At 34.8% G+C, this 20,909-nt stretch overlaps 1 protein-coding gene across 6 annotated transcripts in view; it reads left to right on the top strand.

Annotated features, from left to right (window-relative positions):
* TRPC3 (transient receptor potential cation channel subfamily C member 3) overlaps positions 1–20,364 on the top strand; it is a 73,688-nt gene extending 53,324 nt beyond the window's left edge. For 4 of the 6 annotated variants that reach the window (XM_063664075.1, XM_054486223.2, XM_054486222.2 and 1 more), the window contains 2 exons: positions 16,028–16,103; positions 18,579–20,364. In XM_063664075.1, coding sequence (XP_063520145.1) covers positions 16,028–16,103; positions 18,579–18,721 — 219 coding nt within the window. In that variant the 3' untranslated portion in view covers positions 18,722–20,364. The remainder of the gene's footprint in view (positions 1–16,027; positions 16,104–18,578) is intronic. The other 2 variants (XM_063664077.1, XM_063664076.1) reach the window with 1 other exon arrangement.
* The last annotated feature ends 545 nt before the right edge of the window (positions 20,365–20,909 follow it).

Genomic DNA, 20,909 nt, shown 5'->3' with positions numbered 1-20,909 from the left:
AAGGAGTGCACACCCTAGATCTGTCACATGTGCAGTTCACAATAGGGTTCACAATAATAGGAGAATCTAATGCCACTGCTAATCTGACAGGAGGTGGAGCTCAAGCGGTAATGCTCGCTTGCCAGCCTGTCACCTCCTGCTGTGCAGCCTGGTTCCTGACAGGCCACGGACAAGTGCCAGTCCTTCACCTGCGGGTTGGGGACTCCTGGTGTAGAACACTAGAACTTATTCCTCCTATCTAGCGGTAATTTTGTATCCTTTAACAAATCTCTCCATATCCCTCCCTACCCCTTACCCTTCCCAGTCTCTAGTGTCCTTTGTCCTACATTTTACCTCTGTGAGATCAACTTTTTTTAGCTTCCACATATGAGTTAGAACATGCGGTGCTTAACTTCATGTTCCTGGCTTATTTCACTTAACATAATGTCCTCCAGTTCCATCCATGTTGCTGCAAATGATGAGATTTCAATCTTTTTTATAGCTGAATTGCATTCCGTTGTGTATATATACCACATTTTTTATACATTCATCTGCTGTTAGACACCTAGGTTGATTTCATGTTTTGAATATTGTGGATAGTGCTGCAATAAAACATGTGGGTGCAGTTATCTCCTTGATATAATGATTTATTTTCCTTTAGATAAATTCCCAGTAGTGGGGTTGCTGGATCATATGGTAGCTCTATTTGTAGTTTTTGGAAAATCCTCCATACTGTTCTACATAGTGGTTGTACTAGTTTACATTCCCACCAACAACATATTAGAGTTCCCTTTCTCTGTGTTCTTGCCAGCATTTTTTTTTTTTTTTTTGTCTTTTTGATAGTAGCCATTCTAACTGGAGTGAGATGATACCTCATTGTGGTTTGGTTAGTGATGTCAAGCATTTTTTCATATATCGTTGACCATTTGTATGTATTCTTTTGAGAAATGTCTGTTCAGATTATTTGCCCATTTTTAATTGGAATTTTTTTTTTTTTTTTTTTTTGCTGTTGAGGTGATTGAGTTCCCTGTATATTCTGGATATTAATCCCCTATTGGGTGAGCAATTTGCAAATATTTTCTCCCATTTTGTAGGCTGTCTTTTCACTGTTGTTGTTTCCTTTGTTGTGCAGAAGCCTTTGGTTTGGTATGAGCCCATATGTTTATTTTTGCTTTTGTCACTTGTGCTTTTGAGGTCTTGTTCATAAAATATTTTCCTAGACCAATGTCCTGAAGCATTTCTCCTATGTTTTTTTCTACTAGTTTTATCATTTCAGGTCTTACATTTAGGTCTTTGATCCATTTTGCCCTGATTTTTATACAAGGTGAGAAGTGGGAGTCTAGTCTTATTCTTCTGCATATGGATATCCAGTTTTCCCAGCACCAGTTATTGAAGAGACTGTCCTTTTCCCAATGAGTGTTTTTGGCATCTTTGTAAAAACTCAGTTGGTTATAGATACATGGATTAATTTCTGAGTTCTTAATTCTGTTCCATAGGTGTATGTGTCTGTTTTTATGCCAGTACCGTGTGGTTTTGGTTTCTACAGCCTGGTAATATATTTTAAGGTCCGATTGTGTGATACTTCCAGATTTGTTCTTTTTGCTCAGGATTGCTTTGGCTGTTTGGGGTCTTTTATGATTCCCTACAAATTTTAGGATATTTTTTCTATTTCTGTGAATAATGTCATTGGTATTTTGATAGGAGTTGCATTGAATCTGTAGATTGCTTTGAGTACTTTTGTCATTTTAACAGTAGTAATTCTTCTGATCCATGAGCATGCGGTACATTTCCCATTGTTTGTATCCTCTTCAGTTTCTTTCATCAGTGTTCTGTAGTTTTCCTTGAAGAGGTCTTTCATCTCCTTGGTTAATTTATTCCTGAGTATTGTAAATGGCATTGCCTTTTTAATTTTCTTTTTCAAGTAGTTTGTTGTTCGTGTATAGAAATGCAACGATTTTTGTATGTTAATTTTGTATTCTGCAACTTTACTGAATTTGTTTATCAGTTCTAAAAGTTTTTTGGTAGAGTCTGTAGGTTTTTCAATGTATACGATCATGTTGTCTGCAAACAGGGACAATTTGACTTCCTCCTTTCCAATTTGGATACCCTTTCTTTCTTTCTCTTGCCTAATTGTTCTGGCCAGAACATCCAGTACTATGTTGAATAAGAGTGGTGATAGTAAGCATCCTTGTCTTGTTACAGTTCTAAAAAAGCTTTCAGCTTTTCCCAGTTCAGTAAGATGTTAGCTGTGGGTTTGTTATATGCCTTTATTACATTGAGATTCTTTCTTTCTATACTTAATTTATTAAGATTTTTTATCATAAAGGAATATTGAATTTTATGAAAAGCTTTTATCACCTGTTGAGATAATCATACAGTTTTTATCCTTCATTCTGTTGATGTGATGTATGATGTTTATTGATTTTTGTATGTTGAAACATCTTTGCATTCCTGGGATAAATCCCACTATCAAGTGGGATTTTGATGTGATTTTGGATTTGGTTTATTAATATTTTATTGAGGATTTTTACATCTATGTTCATCAGGGATATTGGCCTATAGTTTTATTGTGTCCTTATTTTGGTATTGGGGTTATACTGGTCTCATAAAGTGAGTTAAGAAGAATTCCTTCTGCTTTAATTTTTCCGATTAGTTTGAGAATAATTAGTATTAATTCTTCTTTATAAAGGTTCAGTAGAATACAGCAGTGAAACCATTTGGTCCTGGACTTTATTTTATTATTTTTTTTGGAAGATATTTTATGCACTCATTTAATCTTGTTACCTGTTTTTGGTCTGTTTAGATTTTCTATTTCTTCTTGGTTCAATCTTGGTAGATTGAATGTGTCTGTGATTTTATCCTTTTTCCCAGGTTTTCTAATTTATTGGCATATGGTTATTCATAGTAGTCTCTAGTGATCTTTCATATTTCTCTATTATCCATTGTGATGTCTCCTTTTTCATTTTCTGATTTTATTTATTTGAGTCTTATCTTTCTGTTTTTAAGTTACTCTAGCTAATGATTTGTCAATTTTGTTTATCTTTTTAAAAAAACTGTTTTGTTGATTTTTTGTATTTATTTTAGTCTCAATTTTGTTTATTTCTGCTCTAATCTTTATTATTTCTTCTACCAATTTGGGGTTTGATTTGTTCATGCTTTTCTTTCGTGCTTTTTTCAAGCATTTTTTATGCTTTTTTTCCTTTACGTGCATCATTAGATTGTTTATTTGAAATCCTTCTAGTTTTTTGGTGGATGTAGGCATTTATTGCTATAAACTTGCCCCTTAATCCTGCTTTTGCTGTGTTGCATGGGTGTTGGTATGTTGTATTTCTATTTTCACTCATTTCAAGGAATATTAAAATTTCATTCTTAATTTTTTCCTTGACCCATTGGTCATTCAGGAATATGTTGTTTAATTTTCATGTATTTGCATAGTTTCAAATGTGCCTTTTGTTATGATGTCTAATTTTATTCCATTGTGGTCAGATAAAATACTTGACATAATTTTGATTTTATTAAGTTCCTGAGACTTGTTTTATGTCCTAACATATGGTCAATCCTAGAGAATGTACCATGTGCTGATTAAAAGAATATATGTTTTGGGGTTGGGTCTGGTAGCTCACACCTGCCTTGGAAGGCCAAGGCAGAAGGATTGCTTAAGCTCAGGAGTTTGAGACCAGCCTGGGCAACATGGTGAGACCCTGTCTCTGCAAAAGTGAAAAAAATTAGCCAGGCATAGTGGCACATGCCTGTAATCCTACATACTTGGGAAGATGAGGTAGGAGGATTGCTTGAGCCCAAGAAGTTGAGACTGCAGTGAGCCATGGTTGTACAACTGCACTCCAGCCTAGGGTACAGAGTGAGACACTGTCTCAAAAAAGAAAAAAAAAACAAAAACAGAATGTGTACTTCCCAGCTGTTGGGTAAAATGTTCCATAAATGTATTTTTGGTCCATTGGTCTTGGTGTAGTTTAAATCTGATGGCTTTTTGTTGATTTTCTGTCTAAATGATCTGTCTAATGCTGAGAGTGAGGTTGAAGTCCCCAACTATTATTATATTAGGATATATTTCTCCCTTTAGACTTAATAATATTTGCCTTATATATCTGAATGCTCTGGTATTGGGTGTATGTATATTTATAACTGGTATATTCTCTTGCTGAGCTGATCCTCTTATTATTATATAATGCCTTTCTTTGTCTCTTTTTAAAGTTAAAGTTTTACTTTTAGTAGTTACATTGTATTCCATCATATGGTTATACTTATTTAATCATTCTTTTATTGATGAAAATAGAGGATATTGCTGATATTTAGCTATTATAAGCAATACTGTAGTAAGTCATTTTGTATATATAACATCTCAATCATGAACAAATACATGGAATTTTCTGGTTAAAGTATATTTGAATTTTAATTTTTTAGCTATTGTCAAACTGATGGAGCTTGTACTAACTTACATTCTTACAATAAATATATGAGAGCACCTATTTCCTCCTTAATTTACAAACAGTGTGTTACCAAAGGTTTTTATCTTCACCAGATAGGTTAAAATGTGCTGCTTTGCATTTCTTTATCATGAATGAGTTTTACCTTCTTTTTTATGTTTAATGTTATATATACTTATGTCTCCATATATATTTGCTTTTCTTGAGGGGCTTTTGGTTATCAATGAAGAGGAATTCTTCATATTTTAACAATATTAGCCTTTGTGTTATGACTTAAGAATGTTTTTACCAGGTTATTGTGTGTCTTTTTAATATTTAAAGTATTTTTTCCCATCCACAGCTTTTTTTATTTTTGTATAGTCAACGTTACAAATTGTTTATGGCGTCAGGTTTTGTGTCCTACTTGGAAAGATTTTTCCCCCATAGGAGATTATTTAATATTTTTAACTCAGATTTCTTTAGTTCTTTCACTTCTTTGGACTCTGAAAATATTTGATTCATATAGAATATATTTTCATTTAACCTGTAGGGTGGGAATCCAAATATGTTGTCTTTCCAGATTATCATACAGCTGGGTGTGTTGAATAATCTATCTTTTCTATTGATTTGAAATACCACTTTAATAATTTACTAAATTCCTGTATAAATTTATTTCTAGGCTTTTCATTCTGTTCCACTGATCTATTCATGCTGTAGAACCACATTATCATAATTATTATAGTTTAAGACAAAAATCAAAACACACATACACGTGCATACTTGCACGTGTGTACATACACGCGCACACACACATACACATCCTTACTTCAGGGTTTTTATTTTACAGAATTTCCTATTATTTTTCCTTCTTTTTTTTTTTTTTTTTTTTTCTGTTACAGAGTCTGCCTCTCTTGCCCAGGCTGGAGTGCAGTGGTGCAATCTCGGCTCACTGCAACCTCCACCTCCTGGATTCAAGCAATTCTCCTGCCTCAGCCTCCCGAGTAGCTGGGACTACTGGCACCTGCCACCACACCCAGCTAACTTTTGTATTTTTAGTAGAGATTGGGTTTTACCATGTTGACCAGGCTGGTCTTGAACTCCAGACCTCAAGTGATCCACTTGCCTTGGCCTCCCAAAATGCTGGGAATACAGGTATGAGCCACCAGCACCCAACCTCTTCCTTATTTCTCTATCTGAATTTTAAGGTGGGCTTGTCTGCTGGTATCTTTATTTTGATCATGTTAAGGCAAATTGATGCTTTATAATGTTGTGTTTTCTTTTCTAAGGATATACTTTTCGATTTATTAGGTCTTTTGTGTATTCAGTGACATTTTAAAGTAGTCCCCTTATTGTTTATATTAATTATGATTAATTTGGTGCAATTCTCACAAAACCACCACATACCAGCCTTTAAATGGCTAAAAGAAAATAGAAATTTATTTCTCTCTCATGTTCCTAATGTGGTACCTAACAATGTCAGGGGCCCAGGCTTTTTCCATCGTATTACTGCGTCATGAATGGCTTTCAGTCTAACATTATCTCATGTTCCAAGAAAACTCCTGGAGCTCTGCCTATTATTTCTACATTCCAAAATACAGTTAGAAAGTGATAGAGAAGAAAGTTCCTTCCTATAAGAAACTTCTGTAAAGTTGCACAAACCACCTATCTGCAATGGAGCCTGGGAAATAAAGTCCTAATTTCAAGTGGCCATGTGCCAAACTAAAAAGCTGTGGAAGAGAAGTGGCAGTCTCTGCTGAAGTGGATTATACTATGTGTCTTGGTGTTTATCTTAATATTTTTAAACATACTTAAGTCTCTGTTAATTGATTGATATGTTTCAAGTTTTATCTTTTGATCCTTCAGCTCTAAACTATGAAGAAAATCAATATCCGTATTTTATTTACACTATTTTCCCCCTTCCTCTCCCAGCTCCTGCTTGTTAAATTATTAGAACTGTGTTTGTTGCGGGAAGAAGAATAATTTTCTTAATCCCTTTAGGTTCAGTACCTGGGGGCTATGAATTAAACTGACAAATGACGGATAAACAGGAGAGGAAAAAAGGATTATTTATGCATGCAGTGCACATACCTGTAGAAAAACTCAGTGACGAGTAGCTCAAAGGGGTAGTTAGCATTTGGGGCTTATATACCAACATAACAAAGGACAAGAAGTTTGTGGAGAAGTGATATGACAAAGGAAAAAGTGTTTGGGTTGCTAAAGGTAGTAAATTGTTGGAAGGTAAGTATGTGGGAGAAACTGATAGAAGATACAGGTTATTTTAGTAAGGTTTGCTTGTGCAGAACCACCTTGGTGCTGACTTTCTGTCCCCAGTGGTAATGATTGTTTTTCCTCCTGCTAATCTGGGAGGGGGAGAGGAGGAAGACCTTCACAAAGGGAAATGTATGTCCTGTTTTTAGGCAGATGGGTTAGGGCAGAGAACTCTTTCTGTGTTTGCTACTTTTTAATTGCCTTCAGCTCAAAATAATCCTTATGCCAAAATGGCATATTTTGGGGTGACATATTCTGATCCACTTCACTACCTTGTCAGGACTATAGCCTACATTTGGTTTAGTTTCAGTCCCACAGTTAAACATAGTCAGTATTTACCACCAGTCTTTTTTGCCATAATTTTCTGTTTATCTCTTTCTTAGCTTAACTTTGTCTTTTGGTAGTTCCTTCAAGAAGAGTTTATGAGAACTATGTTCTCTGAGTTATTTTATGTTCTAAATTAGTTTCTATTTCTATATATTTATATTGACTACCTGTAATATACTTAGGTGATAATTTATTTTTAATGTATGTGTAGATGTTGCTCCAGAGCCTCCTGGAATGGAATGTTGATGTGGAAGAGTTTGAGGCCAGCCTGATTGTTTTCCTCATACAGTTGACCTGAGGTTTTAGTTTGAATGCCCCAAATATCTTTATCTTTTAAATCCTACAACTTGGTATTGATTGTTCTATAGATGGATCTGTATCAATTTTTCCTGGCATACACTATGACCTTTCTATTTTTTTGTTTTTTAAGATGGAGTCTTGCTGTGTTGCCCAGGCTGGAGTGCAGTGGTGTGATCTCGGCTCACTGCAACCTCCACCTCCCAGGTTCAAGCGATTGTCCTGCCTCAGCCTCCCAAGTAGCTGGGACTACAGGTGCCACCGCCACACCCGGTCAATTTTTGTATTTTTTTAGTAGAGATGGGGTTTCATTGTGTTAGCCAGGATAGTCTCGATCTCCTGACCTCGTGATCCGCCCATCTCGGCCTCCCAAAGTGCTGGCATTACAGGCATGAGCCACTGCACCTGGCCACACTATGGCCTTTCAATATGTATGTTTAGTCTTCTTTTAATTTTTGAATAATTTTATTGAAATATCTTGAAACATTTTTTCTGCTCCATTATTTTGGATTTCTTCTTCAAAGACACCAATTTAAAGCCTACTGAATTCTTCTTGACTGTCTTCCATATTTACCATTTTTTCCCTATTCATTTTGAATTTTTCATCCATTTCTATTTTTGGCTCCTTTTTTCTCAAACTTTATTTTATTTTTTAATTTTATTTTTAATTGGCACATTATAATTATGCATACTTATGGCATACAGTGTGATATTTCAATACATGTATACATTGTGTAAGGATCAAAGCAGTGTATTTGGCATGTTCATCACCTTGTTCATTTATCATTTCTTTGTGGTAAGACCATTCAACATCCTCTCTTCTAGCTATTTTAAAACATACAATACAATGTTGTTAACTATAGTCCCCCTACTGTGCCCTGTAACACCTTAAATTACTTATTCTATCTAACTATAACTTTGTACCTGGTGACCAACTTCTCCCCACTTCCCATTCCCCCTGCCCTCTCCAACTTCTGGTAGCCACTATTCTACTCTCTACTTCTATGAGATAAACTTTTTAAGATGTCACATATGAGTGAGATCATATGATATTTGCCTTTCTGTACCTGGCTTGTTTCATTTAACATTATGTCCTCCAGGTCCATCTGTGTTGCCACAAAGACAAAATGTCATTGTGGCTGAATAGAATTCCACTGTGTGTATATATACAACCATACTTTCTTTATCTGTTCATCTGCTGATGGACAGTTAGGTTGATTCCATATTTCGGCTATTGTGAATAGTGCTGCAGTAAACATGGGAGTACAGATGTCTCTTCAACATACTGATTTCATTTCCTTTGGGTATATACCAGTAGTGGGATTGCTGGATCATATGGTAGTTCTATTTTTAATTTTTTAAGCATCTATTCAATATACTGATTTCATTTCCTTTGAATATATACACAGTAGTAGGATTTTTGAATCATATGGTAGTTCTATTTTTAATTTTTTAAGGAACTTCCATACTGTTTTCTGTAATGGCTGTACTAATTTTACATTCCTATCAATAGTGTATGAGTTCTCTTTCTCCACATCCATACCAGCATTTGTTATTTTTTGTCTGTTTGATAATAGCCATCCTAACTAGGGTGAGGTGAAATCTTATTGTGGTTTTGATTTGCATTTCTCTGATGATTAGTGATGTTGAACATTTTTTCATATGCCTGTTGTCCATTTGTATGTCTTCTTTTGACAAATGTCTCTTCAGGTCTTTTGCCCATTTTTAAATTGGATTACTTGTTTTTTGCTGTTGAGTTGTTTAAGTTTCTTATATATTCTGGATATTAACCCCTTGTCAGATGCATAGTTTGAAAATATGCTTGATGTAATCCCATTTGCCTATTTTTGCTTTTGTTGCCTGTGTTTTTGAGGTCTTATCTAAAAACTCCTTGCCCAGACCAGTGTCCTGAAGTGTTTCCCCTATGTTTTCTTCTAGTAGTTTTATCATTTTGAGTCTTACACCTGAGACTTTATTTTGAAATGATTTTTCTATCTGGTGAGAGATAGAGGTCTAGTTTTATCCTTCTGCATGTGGATGTCCAGTTTTCCCAGCACCATTCATTGAAGAGACTGTCCTTTCCCCAATGTATGTTCTTGGTGCATTTGTTGAAAATCAGGTAGCTGTAAGTGCTTCCTGGTTCATAGACAACTGTCTTCTCACTGTGTCTCATATGGCAGAAAAGGGACAAGGAAGTTCTGTGGGGTCTCTTTTATAAGAGCACTAATCCCATTTGTAAGGGTGGAACCTAATCACCTCCTAATACCATCACATTGGAGGGTTAGGATTTGAACACATGAGTCTGGGGTGGACAAAACATTCAGTTCATAACAATGAGTAATAATAACAATTGTTTAGTTGTTAGAGATTTTTTTTCATGCAGCCTGATTATAATAGGTAAGACTTACCTTTAAAACTATTACAGAACTTGGGGGTGGGTGTGATGGCTCATGCCTATAATCCCAGCACTTTGGGAGGCCAAGATGGGTAGATCACCTGAGGTCAAGAGTTTGAGACCAGCCTGGTTAACATGGTGAAACCCTGTCTCTACTAAAAAAAAAAAAAAAAAAAAAAAAAAATCAGAACTTGGTCTGCTAAATAGGGATTTTTCTTTCAAAGTGATAACTCTTAGAATGTACTAATTCTAATGAGGCTATCACAACTCAGAATATTTTTAGAACTTCTTTAAAGAATTACTTTTATAATTAGTCCATAAGACTCAAAAAATGTTTCATTTTTTTCTAGTTACTGAACTTAGCTAATTATTCCTATTAATAAGACTTAGTGCCATGACTTTGCATTTTTTAAAAAAATGATCACATCCAACTTCAACAAACATGTAGCCGTCACCAATAGGGTCATCACCTTATGTGTTTTATATCCAAATGAGGGTTTTTTTTCTCCAAAACAATTTCTTCAAGGACAGAGATTCAAATATGCCCCAAGGGGCCACAGCGGAAGAGTTTCAAAAATGTTTTGATTAGGGCCAGACATGGTGGCTCACTTCTACAATTCCAGTGCTTTGGGAGGCTGATGTGGGAGGGCAGTTTGAGTCCAGGAGTTTGAGGCTGCAATGAGCTATGATCACGTCACTGAACTCCAGCCCTGGTGACACAGCAAGATCCTTTCTCTCAAAAAAAGACAAAAATACCAAAAATGTTTTGATCAATAGTGGTATTTATATTAAAATTAATTATTAATAGCATATTGAAGTAATTCTTTTATGTGTGTAAAGAATTTTTTTTAACTGGGTGTGATTTTTTTTCTCATGAACATAGGAGGATGGCTATGATTAAATTCTACTAATTTTAACAATATTTTATTTATTATTTATTATAACGATATTTGTGTTTGGTTATTTCAAGTTAAAAGCACGCAGATATGCTATGATATGTTAAGAAATAGGAATTTATTGTGAGACTCCACAGAAGCTGGACTATGGGTTCTTTATTGTCTCTTGCTGGCAGATCTGCTTTCACAGATGACTTTGCTTTGGTAACACCCTTGGTCCAAACAAATACAGTATTGGACAGTCTTTGGCCCAGGTGGCGGACTCTGGTCTAATCCATGAAGGATATCATTGATGGCTTGGTTTTACTGGAAGCACATGACAGTTTTTCTCTAAATGGGGCAAAATGAGATGTTCCTGAACTCCACTCACAGTGAGCTTCAGGCACATTCAGGGACAACCCCTGTTATACGTGATGTTAGGTTATACAGATACAAAGATATAGGTCATGCCTTCAAGAATCTGTCTATTGAAGTAGAATGGCAGTGTTGAGGTTAGGAGGAAGGAAAGGAAAGTATAAGTAGACAAATATTCACATAACACTACATGCTATGTGGTATAGTTATGCCTATATATGAAATAGAAATAAATATAAATGCAATGAAATATAAATAAAATGGTTTGGGAATAGAGAAAACAAAAATAGCTCAGAGCAGTCTGAACTATGTGAGGTATGCAGGCCCAGAGAACATGAGTATGGGACTTTCAGTCACAGCTCCCTACCTCTACCCATGCCTGAGGGCAGTTGTCTAAATTCATTTGTTCCTGACTTGCAGCCTCACCTGTTATCTTCATGTACCTGGAATTTGTGATACAAAGAACAATGTATAACCAGTCAAAAGCTTATGTTATTTCAATGTAAGTCCTTGATAAACAACTTAGGAACTGCCTCTTCTTTTCCTTTAAAAACCCACTAGTAATTGCTGTGAATTGGAGCACATATTCAGGGCAACTTGAATCTGTGCTCCCCAGGTTGCAGTCCTTAAACTTGGCCCAAATAAACTCTCTACTTATATATTTAGTTTGCCTCAGATTTTTTCTTTAGGTCAACAGAACTGGGAAACCTAGAAGAGTAGATATTTTAAAGTCAATCAATAGGTTTGCAGGTCCCTCTTCAAAAAAAAACAAAAAAACGCAGAAAAAAGTAACAGGTAAAAGTCAATCAAGTAGAAGAAAAAACAAATTTATTCTCTGTTGCCCCAAAGAACAGAATTTGTACTGATAGTTACTTTAGCTTCAATACAAAGGAGTTGTTTTCTAACAGCTATAGTTGTCCAAAAATAGATTAAACCAGCTATCTGGAAAAATAGCAGGCCCTCAATCACAGAAGTTTATACAGAAGCTGTGTAATGGTAATCTTTCACAAAGTTTCATGAGTGGTATAAAAACATGAAAAACAATGATTCCCAAGGTCCTTTTCCTTTCTAAAATTTTACTCTATACTTCTGAGTTTTTTTTCTATTTGTCTACATCAGTCTTATTACCCTTCATTTGCACTTTTTAGATTGTTAAAATTCATAGTACAAAATCTACTAATGACAGTCAAATTTGGCTTCTCTGTAGAATTAAGTGAGAGAATGAATGTAAAAGTACCTGATAGAGTGCTTAACAATTATTAGTTGAATTTGAATCAATAAAAAATACCAAGTGAGAAGAAAAGCTTTCACTCCTTTCGGGAAGGAAGATATCTAACCACCCCGCAGCTACCCAACCGCCCACATCTTATTTCTTCTCCCAGTCTTAACGGAGGGTTGAAAAATGAACTTGGGTTTGTTTGCAGGAAGGACTGTTTGAAGTAAGTACCGCCTGGAATCTTTACCTGGTTACCACTCAGTTTCAGTTTTGGAAACTCTCTCTGGGATTTCCATACCCTGGACAGAGAAAATCAATAGTCTTTATAGAGTTAGAATGTCTTCCTTAAAGAGTGATTCACAGGCTTGTGCCAAGAAAGCTATATAATTTCTGGAGGTTTGTGCAATGTGGAAGTTAATCTATAGACTTCTTTTGTGTTAGTTAGTTAGTTAGTTAGCAATTTGAGCAAGAGGGAAAAAAGATGAATCTGTTATTGGTCAGTTTAATTTTTGGTACTAGCTTTAATTAAAGAATCAGTTGGAAATTTAGTTAAAGGTAATATTTAAAATGGTACTTTTACTTGTTACATATGAGTTTCATGGTCCTTGCTTATGGTACCATCATTAAGATGGATTTATCAAGATTTGCTTTACAGAAGCCTAGATAATAATGAAAGAATAATAGTTACATTATTTGAGCACCTACTATGTAATTTACATGTATTGTCTCTTTTACAAGACACAGTCTAGCATTTCCATTACACAGATTAAGATACCAAGGTTCCAGAGCTTGTGAATGATGGAGTCACAACTCAAAACTACATGATTTGTTCTTGCAACTCACAGTCTCAACTGTGTTAAAGAAAACCAGAGCCAGACAGTAGCTAAAGTGGTAAAAACAGATTTCATTCAGGAACTATTGCGACAGGGGGAGCCTTAGTTGCCTATTACACAATACTGTCTTGGGTTTACTTGGGTTGAGCCTTTGTTGCCTATTACACAATACTGTCTTGGGTTTACTAGACAAGCTTCCTAATAGAATGGGGATGGCCAATCTTTGTCTCCTTCTCTGAGCTGCAGATCATTTTAGAATTCTCATGAACTATCTTTCCAACATGAACAAAGGGATGGACTATTACCAGGTAGTGTCATGTGTGGGGAAACTGATTTCTGTCTAATCTCAGGTACCGTCTTGCCTTGTGCAGAGGCTCAACTTGTCTCAGCACTACTTGTTAAACAGTCATTTCTTTTCCACCAATTTGTATTACTGCCTTTCAAGCTGCTTTTAACTGATACACATAACTTTATATTTTCATTTTATAGGAATCTGTCTTCACTGTCCCCTAAATTTAACCAGATCCCTGATGTGTTCACCCATTATTGTGAATTGTTCCATATCAATATGAAGTTTCACTGGACTGGGGACTGTGTTCACTGTTGTATTCCTAGCACCTGGTATGGTACCTGCCACCGAATTGGCTCTCAATAAATATTTGCTGAATGAATGAATCAGTCCAGTTTAAGATCCATCCAGCTGTGAGTCTGTCCTGGGATCTAGATTCTACAAAATTCAACAGGTTTTATGTCTTACAGTGACTGGAAAAATGAGCTTTTCCTTTTCAGTAGCATGGGCCCTCTCAGTCTGTTGTTATTCTCTGCATAACATTTTGAATCTTCCCAAATTCTTCTCTTTTACTTGACCTTGGCATAATTTCTACTTTCTTAAAATTGAAGTATATATTTTCTACTCTCGCTATGTCTGCATTTTAGTTCAGGTCTTTTTCCCTTTCCTTTGTTATCTTTTACATACAATGTTTGTTACATGCATAAGAATATGTATAATGCAAAATAAATTATGAAGCATAATTACATTCACACCTGTGGAACCACCACCGACCTGACAATGATAACATTATCTGTCCATTGCCTCTACTTATATGCACCTCCATACCTACTCCTCTCCCTCCACCTAAGAGTTAATCCCTATCTTGAAGTTGGGTTTCTCCTCTTCTTGCTTTGATTTTCTTTTCAAATATAATTTTTTATATGTGTCAGTATTCCTAAAAAATATATTCTCTAGATTTACTTGTTATTGAGCTTCATAAGAATAGCTTCATACTTTGTGGTCTTCTGTAACTGGAATTTTTCATTCAACATTATGCTTCTAAGATTCATCCACACTGTTGTGTGTGGCTATGGTGCATTAATTTCATTAATGAACACAATAACATTACATTGAAAATACTACAATTTGTCTATTCTTGTTAATATTTGTTTAGATTGTTTCCAGTGTTTTGCAATTTCAGACAGGGTTGCTACCAACATTGTTGTATGTCTCTTGGTTCATACCTGCAAAGTTTCTCTAGGCCTTATACTGAGAAGTGGACTTTCTAGGTGAAAGGGTATGCAAATGTTCAAATTTAAAAGATAATACCACCTGGATGCAGTGGCTCATGCCTATAGCTCCAGCTGCTTGAGAGGCTGAGGCAGGAGGACGGCGTTGAGCCCAGGAGTTTGAGGCAAGCCTGTGCAATATAGTGAGACTCCAGCTCTAAAATTTGTTTTAATAGAAATCAATTTAAAAACTAAAAAGATAGTACTAAATTGTCTTCAAAGTTGTCTACAGTCTTGCCAGTAAAATATAAAAGTCCCCATTGATCCATATCCTTTCCAACACTTGGCATAACCAGATTTATTAATTCTCTTTATTAGATGTAAAATTGTGTCTCCTTTTAGTCATAATTTGTATTTCCCTGCAACAGAGTTTGAAATTGTTTCTTAAGCTTGTTGACCCTTCACGTTTCCATTTCTGTGAAACATTTGTTTGTCTTTTGCCCATTTTAAAATTGGGTTATTTGAGTTTTTCTTATTGAATTAAAGTTCTTTATATATTTGGATCTAAATTATTTTTAATTACAAGCATTACCAATATTTTCTCCCAGTCTATGGCTTGCCTTTTCACTTTCTTTATGGTATCTCTTTAAACAGAAATTTTAAATTGTAATGAAGTTGAATTTATCAGTCTTTTCTATTGTAATCAGAAGTTTTAATCTTGTTTTTTTAAAAATACAGGTCTACCCCAAATTTATAAATATACTGTCTTATATAATACGTTCTTTCAAGGGTTCACAAGCTTTGTCTTTCACATTTAAGATGCAAATGGAATTAATTTTTGTGTTCATGGTATGAAATAGGTCTCCAATTTAATTTTTTCCATACGGGTAAACAGTTATCCTAGAAGAGCATTTATTTAGACTGAAAATAGTCACTATATATTGCTATTAGAGAAAAGCGTGCAATATAACAAAATATATGGTATTTAGAAAACATAAAATATAATACAGTAATTAGTATATACACAAAATTTAAAGAAAAGATATTGGAAAGGCGTACACGAAAATTAAAACAGTGATTATCTTTGGATGGTGAGGTTGCCAATGATTGCATTTATTTATTTTGTTCTTCTGTATATTTTCCAAATTCTCTATATAGAGTATACATTGATGTATTTTTCTAAATACTGGGAAATAAGGTAGTGTCTACGGGTGATAATGTAGGTCAATGTAACTTAAAAAGAAACTATTAGTTGAAAGAGAAGCCATGAATTCAAATCTTCAAGCTTAATTTCTATTTAAAAGCTTCTTCCGTTTCTGAGGCAAAAAAAAAAGTATTGGTGGATTATGCAGGAAGTCTCAGTAGAAGGCATTAAGAGAGTTAAGTTCTGAAACCTGTGTAATTTTTCTATACATAGTTATAAAATTTTTTTCTCCCCTGAGTTGTTTGCTTTACAGGTATGTAAGCCTCTTTGGAAAATAGGATTCGGGCACTTATGTATATCATTGGAGATCTAATCATTTACTTTTGCCCAACAGCAGATAATGAAAAGACTTATAAAGCGGTATGTTTTGAAAGCACAAGTAGACAAAGAAAATGATGAAGTTAATGAAGGTAAGCATCTCCAACTTAAGAAATATCCTTTTATAACTAACTTAATGAACCTAGAAAACTTCATGTTGAGGCATATTTTAAAAATCCAATCCCAGGTTATAGTTTGGATGCCTCTAAGATGGGAGGAGGATCTTATGTTATGTTTCTAAAACTTCATCTTTTAAAATAAACAGTTACTTACAATATTGATCAGAGGCAATTTATCTCTACTCATAGTACCCTAACTGATTCTTAGAATGTAAAGACTGACATCTTTCTAGGAGTTTTTTAATCCTTCTGACATAAGGTATTCAGTAGTATTGGTTACATTTTCAGTGAGTTCACATTAGTGTTAACATTTTTCCAGTTAAGCAGATAAAAGAACAGTGACTCAAAACAGAATTCATGTCTTCAGGAAAACCTGTTTTGTTGTTCAGAAACACATTTTTAACCTGTTTTTCTTGTCTGGTGCTTCTCTTTTGAATTTCACTTTCCCCCCTGCCTCCTTACTTTAAGCAAGCTTATTTTTTTAAAGCATATTTGAGGCAGGGCATCTGTCTGGACTATAAAAATTTTTTACCAAAGTCTAGGAGATAGAGCTAAGCAAAGGCCCAGAGTTGGAAAGAAATCAATCAGGGAGAAATAAGTTGCCCTAAAAATGCAAACTGTACCTTCCAACACCAATGAGATGCCACTAAATCTATCTACACTGCTAAAAGAGGAAAGGGCTAAACTTAATAAAATTGTTCATAGGCTTTGAAGCCATTACTTGATTAATACAAGGAATCCATTTTAAATGTAAATCAATCCAATAGTGTATGCATGTAGAAGAGAAACCTGTGAATTTATAATTGATAACTAGCAAAAATCTAATCATGGTGACCTAATCAAACTGTCTCAGGAGAAAGGATTGGAATGAGGTTGTAGTTTAGAAAGCAGAAGTCTGATGAGTTGTACCGTAACCTCCGTGGGGGATGGAGAGGGAGGAACAAAGTGGAAAGAATTGTATGGCCAAAACGGCATAAAAAACAAGAAGCATTTCCCAAGCCCTTGCACAAAAGAGGAAAATCAATGAGAATTTGGAGTTTTGAACAAAGTTCTTACTAAGAAAGTGTGTCATATAACCTCCTCATTTAATTAATGAGGAAACTAAAATCTGAAGAGTTTGAGGAACTTGTGTTTCCTGAATTGGCAGATTAAATATTTAATACAACACATAGGTTGTAGTCTCCCCATGAGTCGGGAACAAGGAAGAAAGGATAGTAGAAGGTGAAGTGGGGCAGGGGGGTCCTCCACAGTACTGAATGGTGTGAGAATCTACTCCTTCCATTGAAGTCTGCCTCATGATTTCAAATAAGATCAGTTTATTCCTTTTATATTGCCGTATGCCAAAGGAAGCACTTTTTTTTTTTTTGCCACAAAAGGGCTCCTCAAATGTTTTGTGTGTGTTCCTGAGAGTTAGAATTCTTTTCGAATAAAAAGGCTCTGACTTTTATATAATAGAAGAATATTGAAATTATACTTTAAAGCATATTAAAGATACCACGAAATATCATCAAAGGTGTGTTTTAAATGCCATTCTATTATAAAAAGCTAAGTCAATGGTTTGAAGAATCATTTCTTAGATTCAAGGTAAATTCTTGCTCCAACATTCACTTTTGAAGGTCAGTGGTTTATCTACATTACAGTCACTTGCAAGAGAATCCAGTGTTTCTTTTCTTTTCTTTTTTAACCAAATACTGCCTCTCCTTGAAGAGAATCCAGTTTTTAATTGCAATATACATATGCTCAAAATACTGCCAAACTGAATTATGGGAGCAATTTATTTTTATAGCCCAAACTCTCCTATTCTCTTCAAGAATATATTGTCAGTGGTATCATATCTAAACTCCTCAATTACACTGTTGCTTGTTACTTCCTTACCCATTAGTCCTTTGTGCTGGACAAACTAATGTCTTCATGTCCATTGCCATTGCCTTCCCTAGTAAACACTCCTTACTCTTTTTTCTTTCTTTCCCTTACTTCATATTTGCCTTAAAATTATTTGCCTGTCAGATAGATTGATTCATTTTTAGTAAAATTTAGTTTTTCTAGGATTCCCTTTGATCCTGGCAATGGGAGGTATTTGATGCAGGTGTCAACCTTTACACTTGAAAGAAACAAAGGGACTCCCTTGTAGTCAGAAAGGAGATATCTTGGCTATAGATCAGTTAACAGAGACTCACCTTATGTTAAAATGTAGGTCAACAAAGGACAATACTTTAAGCTGAGTGTTACTATTAAAAAATATAGCTGGACTATTTTTATAGCTTTTTTCAAAGGTCAGTATACCTTTAAAGACAGATGTTTCTTAAATATTTTAAAGAAAAAACTTTGAAGTAGCTACCTTGGAGAACTTATGAAGCAAATACATTGATATTGTAGGAATTTCACTCTTTGTTCTTTTCTAAATCCAAAGAGCAACTTACCAATAATTTTTTAATATCAATACTATAGGTGAATTAAAAGAAATCAAGCAAGATATCTCCAGCCTTCGTTATGAACTTTTGGAAGACAAGAGCCAAGCAACTGAGGAATTAGCCATTCTAATTCATAAACTTAGTGAGAAACTGAATCCCAGCATGCTGAGATGTGAATGATGCAGCAACCTGGATTTGGCTTTGACTATAGCACAAATGTGGGCAATAATATTTCTAAGTATGGAATACTTGAAAAACTATGATGTAAATTTTTAGTATTAACCACCTTTATCATGTGAATCTTTAAAAGTTAGCTCTTAATGGTTTTATTGTTTTATCACGTGAAAATGCATTTTATTTGTCTGCTTTGACATTACAATGACATACCATTGTGTTGAAAAGCCCAATATTACTATATTATTGAAATTTTTATTCATTTTAGAGTAAACTCCACATCTTTGCACTACCTGTTTGCCTCCAAGAGACTATCAGTTCCTCGGGGACAGGGACCATGTCTTATTCATCTTTGTGTCTCCAGCATCTAGTACAGTGCCTGGTACATAGTAGGTGCTCAATAAATGTTGAAACCAACTGAACTGCCAACAAAATAAAAATAAAAAGTCCTCACTACGTAGCATACCTTCCCTTGTCCAAGTTCTGAAGAGGTTTTTTTTTTTTTTTTTTTAATAGAAACTGAAGAAATTTTACAACCAGCTATGACTTGGTAAGACATTCTTAGAATTTTAGGTGTCACTGATAATCCTAGAATCATTGAGCCCCGAGTGAAGAATTTAACAACAAAATGGTTAATGAAAAATATAATTACATTATATATTTAAGTTTCATAGAATTATTTAAAACAACACATTAAAGATTTTTCTAAAATATAGACTGCTTCCTTTCTGTCTTAGACTTACATTTGTTGTTTTTCAGTAATGTGATTTTCTTTTAAGTTGGGGGTTATGCATTGTCATTTTGTTATAACCATCTAATTTCTGCTTCTGCTGCTTTAATGCTAAATGGGATATCAACAGCTGACTTCATATCTCACCCGTGAGCTCCCTGCTGAGTTTTAGAGGGTCTGCCCATGGGAAGAAATAGGAAAGAGCAATGACTATGGGCGTACTTGGAAAGACATGGCCAAGCATCCCCAGGTGTGTTTCAGTTCCTGTTGGGGCATTTCTTGCCATCATTGCTTACAATGATTGACATATTTGTTTCTTATCAAAGGATTCCAATTCCACTTTCTATATAAAATATATTGTGATAGATCTACGTATGCCTTATTACATAATTGAGCTGAATGCTGGTAATATCCGCAATGCCTCTTGACTTTAATGGGAAAAGGCATGCAGACCAGTAAGTTCCCCAGTCACTTCAGAGACTATGAAACACTCAAAGCATTTTTTAACCAGCTAGGTTTAAATCTCTCATAGAGTTATGTTTAACATCCTGAGTCTCTTCAGTCAGTTGCTGTCAAGTCTTATAGGAATACGAATTGTGATCATAGTTCAAAGATTTTCAGAGGTCCCTAAAACCAACTAAATACATGCTACTTTAAAATCATTGCTATCACACAGAAAAGCTCTTTAGACATGAAGACAGAAATAAGTGTTAAATGGAACTACATAAAGCTCTTTAAAGATTATTTCTTAATTTCTACTTTTTGAGATTTAATTAAGAAAGGAACCTTATAAATGTTTTGCTACCATTGTAGAACATTTCATTAACTTTTGTGCCATGCTAAGAGTATTTGTCTTAAACATTTTTCAGACTTTATGTACTTTATGTTGTGTCTCAGAACTGAATAAAATATTGAATTTTTCCATTGTTATATGTTACCATATGTTAAGATAGTAAAGATACAAAGTTTCTATAATAGATGTTTCTGATAGTTTTATAGTATGGTCCAGGATTCCAAGTGTGAAAAGTTTTTGCTTATAGCTATGGAACTGAATATTTTCTAATTTTCTTCTTTGGGATTGGAAAAAATGCTGAATGAAAAAGTGGCAGATTCAGCTGGGGACATTCAGCCTAAGATCCTTGGAATCTGAAGATCAGAGAAGTATGAAGATAAGCCTTATGGTATCCACACCATGTGGATAAAAAGCTGACTTTTTTTTTTTTTTTTTTTTTTTTGGTCCATGCCCCTCACAACTGTAGAGCTCTTAACAGGCATTTTTCTTTATTTACTAGGTACAAACTGGTATAGTTTTAATATTTCATCTTTTTCCTTATTCATCATTTCAAGGTGTTTCAGAAGAAGGTGTGATGACAAGGTGTAGTGAGTGTGGTTGATGTTTTTGATGCCCTCCCCAGATGCCCTCTACTGGACCAGTGCACCCGTCTCCCAGATTCTCCTGTCCAG

Source organism: Pongo pygmaeus, chromosome 3, assembly GCF_028885625.2.
Source record: "Pongo pygmaeus isolate AG05252 chromosome 3, NHGRI_mPonPyg2-v2.0_pri, whole genome shotgun sequence".
NCBI lineage: Eukaryota > Metazoa > Chordata > Mammalia > Primates > Hominidae > Pongo > Pongo pygmaeus.
The sequence above is the reverse complement of the archived record's forward strand: the minus strand, read 5'-3'. Positions and strand labels throughout refer to the sequence as shown.